Source organism: Littorina saxatilis, linkage group LG7 (genome assembly GCF_037325665.1).
Source record: "Littorina saxatilis isolate snail1 linkage group LG7, US_GU_Lsax_2.0, whole genome shotgun sequence".
Classification (NCBI taxonomy): domain Eukaryota; kingdom Metazoa; phylum Mollusca; class Gastropoda; order Littorinimorpha; family Littorinidae; genus Littorina; species Littorina saxatilis.
This window is the reverse complement of record NC_090251.1, coordinates 42,593,405-42,603,404: the sequence shown is the minus strand read 5'-3', so window position 1 is coordinate 42,603,404 and position 10,000 is coordinate 42,593,405. Positions and strand designations below refer to the sequence as shown.

The following is a 10,000-nucleotide window of genomic DNA, read 5'->3' as shown; positions in this document are numbered from 1 at the left end:
CTGACTTTACTTGGCTGTTCAGTGATCTGGTACAGAATTGTTTTTGGTCGTGATGCTGACTTAAATTGGCTGTGCCGTGATCTGGTACAGAATTGTTTATGGTCGTGATACTGACTTGAATTGGCTGTGCCGTGATCTGGTACAGAACTGTTTATGGCGATGATGCTGACTTTGGCTTTGCCGCACATTTTCGTCAATAACCATGATGCTTATTTTAAATGGCTATTCCGTAAAGAGTTGTGTATGGCAATTTGCTTTTCCTGGTTGGTTCTGCCGTGATGTTGCAGAATCTTCTGCAGCCCTGGTGATGATTTTGCAGTGAATGACCTGTGATAACACATTATTCCAAAGCCATGTTTGTGCGTTTGACGGTCTTTGTTATGTAGTCGTGAAGATTATGTATCTTAATGTTGCTGTGTTTTTTTAGACTGGCAAGTGGTGCTGCACACAATTTTTCTCGGACATTCAGCATCGGCAACAATAAACCAGTGGCTTGTTTTATTAGGACAAGACACTGGAATCAAACGTCGTGTTGGCTCTAATGCTCGGTCATTCAGCATTGGCAACACATTTAGTAGGTACTTATACACGATAGTGGAATCAACCTTTCTACTGATTCTTGTGCTCGGACATTCAGCATTGGCAACATATTTAGTGCATTGTTATGTTCCAATATGGCAATGGACTTTATTATTCTGTTGGTACCTGTTCTCGGACATTCAGCATTGTCAATGCATTTAGTGCATTGTTATTTCTGATATTGCAATGGGCAATGCTCGGACATTCAGCATTGGCAACACATTTAGTAGGTACTTATACACGATAGTGGAATCAACCTTTCTACTGATTCTTGTGCTCGGACATTCAGCATTGGCAACATATTTAGTGCATTGTTATGTTCCAATATGGCAATGGACTTTATTATTCTGTTGGTACCTGTTCTCGGACATTCAGCATTGGCAATATAGTAAGTGGACGGTTGTATTCTGACATGATACTGGAACCCAAATTCTCCTTGGGAGTTTGATACTTGACATCTCACACCGGCAGTTCGAGTTGCGACTTGCTGTATTCTTTCATGCCACTCGAATGAAACTTTCTATCGGTTTTTGGTACGGGGCATTAGGTATTGGCAAATCAGTGAGCACCTTGCTATATTCTTTCATGACATTCGAATGAAACTTTCTATCGGTTTTCTGTGATGGAAATTAAGTATTGGCAATTCAATGATCGCCTAGTTGTATTCTGACATGGAAATGAAATCACATTTTTTGGTTATGTTCGTAGTTTTCATTCAGCATTGGCAATTCGCCCCCCGGGGGTTAGGGGGAGTCCCCTATTGGTTGGGACGAGAAAGAATTTACCCGATGCTCCCCAGCATGTCGTAAGAGGCGACTAACGGATTCTGTTTCTCCTATTGCCCTTGTTAAGTGTTTCTTGTATGGAGTATAGTCAATGTTTGTGAAGATTTTGGTCAAGCAGTGTGTAAAAAATGTTGAGTCCTTTGTGCTGGAAACTTGCATTCTCCCAGTAGGGTAATGTATTGTACTTCGTTGCAAGCCCCTGGTGCAGATTTTTGATTGGTGCTTTTGTGAACAAGAAACAATTGACAAGTGGCTCTATCCCATCTCCCCCCTTCCCTCCGTCGCGATATAACCTTGAACGGTTGAAAACGACGTTAAACACCACATAAAGAAAGAAAGATTGGCAATTCAGTTTGTGGTTTGATGTAATCTGACATTTCAGGTATAAAACTTTCCACTGAGATTCCATGTTGCATTCAGCATCTTTGATACTTTCATTGGCTTTGGTGTACTCTGGTGTAAGATTGAGTTTTGTTTCCATTTACGTGTGGTTCCTGTTCCCGTACATTCAGCATTAGCAATACAGTAAACGTTTTGCTGGATCCTGACCTGAAACTCGAGTTATACTTACTACAGATTCTTTGTTCTCAGCACTTAGTGCTGGCAGTATTGTTAATGCCTTCGTGGGTCATACATATATAATTGCATACAAACTTAGCACAAGTTCCTTGTGTTCTTCATTCAGCATTAGCAATACATTTAGTGGCTTGCTGCACTCTGGCATGCCACTGGTATCAATTAACTGTCCATTGCTTTTAGTGATGGTCATTCGGCAATTACAACTCATTTTGTCGTTTGATGCAGAATGATTTGAGATATATGTATGGATTGAATTTACTTTTGGTTTCTGTTCCTGAACACTCGGCATTGGGTATACAGTTAGGCCGAATCAGCATCGATATTATAGGCTTTCCAACTCTTTGAAAACTTTTCTGATGACTGGGTAAACTATCATTTCTTTTTCTTGTCTTTTAATTTTTCCTATTGCTCATACCATTCGCTGCGGTGTTCATTGTGGTTTTTTTTAGACACACTTGAATACTTGTGTGCTATTTTGGGGCGAAAAGAACTCGACCTTTTTCCAATCTGCAGTGAGCTTTCGGTGTAATAATATTGTGCACATGCAAGTAAGTGTGTGTGTGTGTGTGTGTGTGTGTGTGTGTGTGTGTGTGTGTGTGTGTGTGTGTGTGTGTGTGTGTGTGTGTGTGTGTGTGTGTGTGTGGGCGCAAAAAACTCTTGTTCAATACACACATACACACACACACACACAACACACACATACATACATGTGCATGCGTACACACACACGAACACACACGCAAAAAAAAAACACACACACACGTCTCAACACAGATAACGACGATTTCTAAATTTGCTATTACAACTACAGTGGAACCTCCCGTAACGACCTCTCCCAAGAACGACCCCCTCCTTTTGCCGACCGAATTTCTCGGCACGGATGCTTTTCACACTGTAACTAAACTCCCAAGAACGACGCCCTCCTTTTTCCGACGACCGACCTACCAACTTAGGGTCAATAACGACTTTGACCTTTTTACCAGTGAGTTTCAAAGTTCGTAATTACCCAGCACACGCGGAACACGCACGCCATTTGTCACGCATCAAGAGTCAGGGGTGGTAGTCTGTTGTCAGTAGTGCATGCAAGTCCAGTGGCCCACGGCTGTTATTCTCACTTATTGCTGTCACAATTGAAGGACTGCCCTCGAAGTAGGGGGAGGGGATGGGAGGGGTTGGGTAGGGGCAGTTAAAACAACATCTCACGCGTGTGTATGTGTGTGTGTGTGTGTGTGCGTGTTTGCGTGCGTGCGTGCGTTCGTGCGTGCGTGCGTGCGTGCGTGCGTGTGTGTGTGTGTGTGTGTGTGTGTGTTATGTCTGCCCGTCTGTGCGCTGGTGTAGGCACGTACATCATGCTTATCCATATGCACATCAAATGGGAACAAAAATAGGATAACGGACACAACTTTCAAGACACAACTTTCAACAGTTGCCACCCCTGTGAAAAAAAAGTATACCTCCCAAACTCCCAATAAAGACCCCTCCTTTTTACGACCGATTTTTCTGGACATTTTCAAGGTCGTTAGTGGGAGGTTTTACTGTACTACTTCTAATAATACGTCATTTGACTCACTCACTCACATCAGACTAGAACAAGAAACAGAGAAAATACTGCATGATGGAATCTTGCAAACGAGTCAACGCTAAACACATCTGTCTATACCTTGTGCATACATTTCATTTTGTTTCGAATTCACAATTGTATTTTCAAACGAACTTTTTTGCAGCTAGAAAATAATGAGAAAAGCAAAACATATTTTCATGGACAGCACCTTCGATTTACCTGATTATGTCTGCCTGTTTGTGACCCTCCACCACGGAATGAGTCGCATGTCGCCTTGCGCGGTTCTGCGCCAGGCTTCATAATTATAAGTCAGGGGGGGTGTCTGGTAACAGTGTGAGGGTCACCTTAGTCACAGGCTTATAACTCGAAAAGTTGTCGCTCTTTTCTAAAACGGTTTTCACCACTGGATAGAGCATAAAAAAGCTCTTTAGGAAAATGTAAAAATATGAAAATCATGCAAAGGTGACATGCGACTCATTCCGTGGTGGGGGGTCACATTTCATAGAAACAGCAGTCAGACACTAGATTCTCAGAAACTCAGTCTATTTTCTTATCTTTCTTCCCTTTTAGTTTGTATATTTTTGGACGAAAAGTCAAAACTCACATAGTCTCATAACAAATTTTTTGTTACTACAAATTGTGACTTTTAACAGTCATTCTTAAATTAAACAGCATAATCCCCTCTTTTTTCAGCTTTCACAAAATTTAAACAACTACGACCCTTGTGGGGGTATTTTTTGGGGGACAAGCTAAGGGCGAGGTCTGGGTTTTTGTGACGACATACTCGTGATCAAATCACACGTGACGTCAGAAATGCCGTCACCAGGAGGACGCACGAGAGGGAGACACCAACAGATGCGTCACCTGAAAACGAGCAAAACGGTGTTTAACATCCTTTTTTTTGGTACACTCGAGTTAGGTCAAAGAGAGAGAGAGAGAGAGAGAGAGAGAGAGAGAGAGAGAGAGAGAGAGAGAGAGAGAGAGAGAGAGAGAGAGGGGGGGGGGACGTGAGGACTGTGACACAGATAGGTCGAGACAAGAAGCGCTCTCAGCAACATTGAACTTGAAGGAGACAGACAGCTAGGAATAGAGACAGACAAATAAACGTAGGGACAGACGAAAAGACACCCAGGCAGACAGAACAGCCAAAACCTTATCAAGACTTGCGAAATTTGTGAAAACTCATGAAACTTGTGACGAAAACTCGTGAGACTTGTGACAAATGGACAAGACAATAAACCAGACAGGCTAAGTAAAACAATGTCTGACATGAACAACTGGAAGAACAAGAAATTCCTCCGAGGTAGGAAAAACACCCCCGTCCTTACCATTCTCACTGCCAGCAACTGAGAAGGTTATTTCCCTTTGATCATTAATATGTCCCTCTATAAGTCCTTGTATAATCTTAATCCACCAATAACTCCCTAACCGTGTGTCTCAGGAATGTATAGAACCTGTTCACCAAGTTTGGTGACGATCGGTCCGTTCATTCTTGAGATCTATATGCGAACACAAACACACAAACAAACACATCGACCGAATCCTATACACACCCCTATACCGGGGGTGTAAAAAGTAGAGCGACTCACACCCTAACATTAACTTGAATAGACAGGGCTGTTGACACACAATTAGACACACATCTACAGACTAGAATGAATACCCGCTTCGCCGGGTACCCGGCTTCGCCGGGAAGAAGTAGATCCGAATGATACCCGGCTTCGCCGGGAAGAAGTAGAGCCGAATAGAAGAAGTAGAGGAATACCCGGCCTCGCCGGGATGAAAGCGTTGTGGACAGTGACCTTCTAAAAATAGTAACGGGAATATCCGGCTTCGCCGGGATGAAAGCGTTGTGGACAGTGACCTTCTACAAATAGTAACGGGAATATGGATTGACGCCACACGAAGGAAGGGAGATAAACGCAAAACACTGGAGAAGATAAGGAAGAGTTACTGGGAATGGATCTGGGAAGATGAACAGAAAAACCAAAATCGGTTCAGCGCTGCGCGCTGAGAGCACGTGTTGAAAATTCTCATCGACCAGGTTGTGTCCGGGGTCTACCTGAATATGCCCACCAAATTTGAAGCAGATCCATCGAGAACTTTGGCCGTGCATCGCGAACACACACACACACACACACACACACACACACACACACACACACACACACACACACACACACAAGTCGTATATATATAGAAGGGGGCAACGACAATCCATCAGATAAAAAGGAATATTTCAAAAGTCAGGTGCTTCTTCGGCTTCTCTGGACCAGAAAGATAAAGCCCGAGAAAAGATCAACAGACACACAGATAGACAGACAGAAGAATAGATGAACACACAGGAAAACTTGCAAACAATAACTGGAACGTACAATGACACAAGTTGTAAAATACAGTAGTAGGCTATACTCATGCCACTACAAGGTAGTGAATAGTAGTAGTAAGGAAACAGTAAGGGTGAAGGAGTAAATAATGATCGACCAGCGATTTGATTCAAGCTCCTGTGACTCAGGCAAACAAAAAGAGGCAGACAAACAAATAGACACACCTGCAAGCAAATAAACATGTAACAAACAAACAAAATTTTAAATAAAAAAGATACTCACTGCATTTCATGGTCCCGTCTCCGCTGTCGATACAACTGTCACTGACACACATGGTGTCCCGGCTGCATGGCTGTCCATTCAGAAGTTCTGCCGAGATAATGCGCACACACAGATGTATAAATGCAGTCCCTCATACATAAATTAATACGCACATGCATGCACAGGTACACACATGTTTGATCGGAAACATACACACATAAAGTCATGTTCGCACGCACAAGCGCATACACGCGCACGGACGCACGCATGTACTCACTCATTCATGCACGCGCGCACGTACAGACATAGGCCTACACTTTACTCCCAGAAGATCTAGGAGCCAACCGGAGCCCGAACTATGCTCATGCTTCTGATGAAGTTTAAACCAATGAACCTATACGTATTGCTGTCACCACTGCGCAGCTGAACAAAATCTGCGATCACATTATAAACCTGTTAAGTAACAAATCTTCCGGCATTCAGACGCCTGAAGTGTAGGTCTCTTTTTGTAAGTTGGTTATAATTTTTATCGTCTCTTCAGCTAATATTCGAGACCGATGACTCTTTTGTAGGTGGCATAAAGAAAGCCAAACTCACATTAAACAATTTCAACTCTTTTTATTTGAAAATACGCGCGGTAGTTTTCAAGTTGAGACTGTCTGTTTTGTTTGCCGCTTTCCCTCAAGATCTCTGACTCATATGAAATTGTGCCGTTTACAAAACAGATGGAATCTCTTTTGCTAAATATTCTTTAAAGTAATGGGGGAAAAAACTGAGAAAAAAACATGCACACAATGTGTACAGTTCAAAGTCTTAGGCATTGCTGAGAACGATAAGACAGTATAGATACCACTCCTTCTTGATAGAAACAAAATCATTTCCTTTGGCAAGGTGGGCTCATGCGTTCTACCACCTAGCTGCATGCATTAAATTATTCGCTTCACATGAGGAATATGAACCGTTAAAATGTGCCCGCAAGTCTCAATCCTAGCCGTTTCATTTGATTCTTTGACCTCACAACCGTTAAAGGGAGCTGGTTAGCAGAGTAAACCGAAAGGGTGGTTGCTGTCTGATCGAAGTCGTTTATAACCTAACCCTTGAAAAATTACCTGATCTATTAGTTGTAATTAGAATAACAAAAGAACCCTGGATAATAACTGTTGAGACGAAAATAAGGAAGCGGGTTGTTCCTTTTGTTTCTTGTTGTTTCTTGTCTCGAGAACCATTGAGGATGATGGGAGACCGACTCGGTATCGATCTTATTCTCTGTGGTTTGTTTTTAGCATACACTTAAAACACTATGTACATGTAATATGCGTATCAGAGTTAAAGGTAGAAGGTTCCTTTAAACTCAAATGTTTTTCTTAGTCGGTACTTCAATTTCAAACTTGCTGAAAATTCTTAATCTCTTTCAAATCCTTAACCAAAAAAATCATCGCCGTGTCCCCGAGAGGGACCAGGGGTGGACCTGGGGATACATCTTGATTGGAAGCCCTTAATAAGAAATTCTCATCTCGAAGACCGTTTTATGTCGTAGCACTTGGGTGATGGTTTTTCTTTGAAAAGAGTTAGTTTCTGGTGACGGCGGTCTAGCTTGTACACAACACCATGCAAAGAGGACTAGGTTAAAAATAAAAAAATTTTAAAGTTACTTACTGCAACTGGTTTTGTGTGTTGTCGGACCGTATTTATCATTGCACACGCATTCCTTTTTGGACGTGTCACAGTGAGCGTTGGCGATGGTGTCACACTGTCCGCCTCCGCTCGTGCACGTGGCAACCGTCTGGCTCTGTGCTGAACACACAAGAGGAAAGCAAGGCTTTCAGTCAGAAAGACAAAAAGATACATGGATACATAGTTATCATACATGTGTGTGGTCACACAAAGACGGTTAAAGTTATCCAGGCATATTGGTGTGCGCGGGCGCGCAAACACGTACGAGCAAGGACGGTCAAAGCTTCTCTCTGTCTCTTTCACTGTCTCTGTCTCTGTCTGTCTCTGTCTCTGTCTCTGTCTCTCACACACACACACACACATACACACACACACACACACACACACACACACACTCACACACACTCACACACACACACATACACACACACACACACACACACACACACTCACACACATATACACGCACACACGCGTGGTCAATGACATACTTTGAGTTCCAAAACGGTCTGAAAACTAAAAACCATGCACTAAAAATTGGTGAAAATATTCCCTTCAACAATAAATCATACAAGGAAAGGTTGTTTAAAGGGATACTCGCGGGGTGGTGGGGGGGTGGAGGGGGGCAGAGAATCAAAACATCATAAGAGCTAGAAATATCACTTTTGGGGTTGGATTGATGAAACCACACATAATGCTAACCTGAGAATTTCGTAGTTTTTCAACGTTCAATTGTTCGAATCTTGTTTGAATCATGGATTGTTCCATTGTTTATTTGTCGTCCTCCTTATTCTTCACTGAGAGCAAAAAACGTGTTTGCATTCGAAAGAGTTAAGATTTGTGTTCTTGAATAACGAGTTCCGTCTGTCTTAACGAATGCGTATCCACCAGCACTGAATGAAATATTTGATGAAGAAAATTGAGACTATGGCTCAGATATGTTTGCATTATCAATCAATCAATCAATCAATATGAGGCTTATATCGCGCGTATTCCGTGGGTACAGTTCTAAGCGCAGGGATTTTTTTTAATTTTTTTTATGCAATTTATTTATGCCGTGTGAGATGGATATTTGTACACAATACATCACGCATTCACATCGGCCAGCAGATCGCAGCCATTTCGGCGCATATCCTATTTTTCACGGCCTATTATTCCAAGTCACACGGGTATTTTGGTGGACATTTTTATCTATGCCTATACAATTTTGCCAGGAAAGACCCTTTTGTCAATCGTGGGATCTTTAACGTGCACACCCCAATGTAGTGTACTCGAAGGGACCTCGGTTTTTCGTCTCATCCGAAAGACTAGCACTTGAACCCACCACCTAGGTTAGGAAAGGGGGGAGAAAATTGCTAACGCCCTGACCCAGGGTTGAACTCGCAACCTCTCGCTTCCGAGCGCAAGTGCGTTACCATTCGGCCACCCAGTCCCCCGTTATAAGGAAGCCGTTTACTTATTCACAATCAATGAATTAATTAGCATAATTACGATGCATGTTTGAGTACATCGTTGCGGGTATGTCAGTCAACAGCACAACGAATGTCCACAAATTGGCTTCTTAGTATACATTTAACTAAATTGCATACAAACTACCCAAACACATACCACAACCAAATAATATTGAAGAATTCGATTCGTATAAACCTACCTTTCGATCGAAGACATAGGACGAGCAGGAAGACGACAGGCATAAAAATCATTTTAGCCATAATGAAAAAGAAAAGTCTGTCCTCTCGACGAAAAATGTCACCTGTTTGCTTCCGTCTGTTACACACATTGCACGACTATCGTCGCAACAAAGAAGTGGGTGGCCATGCAGCGAAATATAATCATGGTGTAATATTCTCCTGAGCACAACGCTTGCAAATTCATCTATTCATTCCCTTCTATACTCGAAGTCTATTGAAATGGAACTAGATTGAAGAAACTACGCAGCCGTCAACAAGAAACGGAGAGGTTAAAGTTGCGACACGAACGTTAACGTCGGGGATTGAAATTAACAGGTAAAGCTTCCATGTTTTTATCACACAATCTTAACTGGAATGATTCCAACTACTCACTGAATGATTTAATAACTGACCAACTGACCTATCTACTGTCTTGCAATCTGCCCAGCACACTAACAAACTTTCAAAGACACGATTTGGTTTACTTTTTGAAAAAGGATAAAGATATTCTAACACGAATTATTTTACCGACTTTAAAAAAAAGTCTGAGATTTAAAGAATCTT

General features: G+C 42.2%; 1 protein-coding gene across 1 annotated transcript; it reads right to left on the bottom strand.

The window, feature by feature from the left end:
- Positions 1 to 3,546: 3,546 nt before the first annotated feature.
- LOC138971505 (uncharacterized) lies at positions 3,547 to 9,639 on the bottom strand. The gene is made up of 4 exons (XM_070344250.1): positions 9,418 to 9,639; positions 7,749 to 7,886; positions 6,114 to 6,200; positions 3,547 to 4,368 (listed from the first exon to the last, which is right to left on the bottom strand). The coding sequence occupies exons 1-4, from the start codon at positions 9,476 to 9,478 to the stop codon at positions 4,295 to 4,297; spliced, it is 360 nt and encodes a 119-aa protein (XP_070200351.1). The 5' UTR covers positions 9,479 to 9,639; the 3' UTR covers positions 3,547 to 4,294.
- Positions 9,640 to 10,000: the final 361 nt, after the last annotated feature.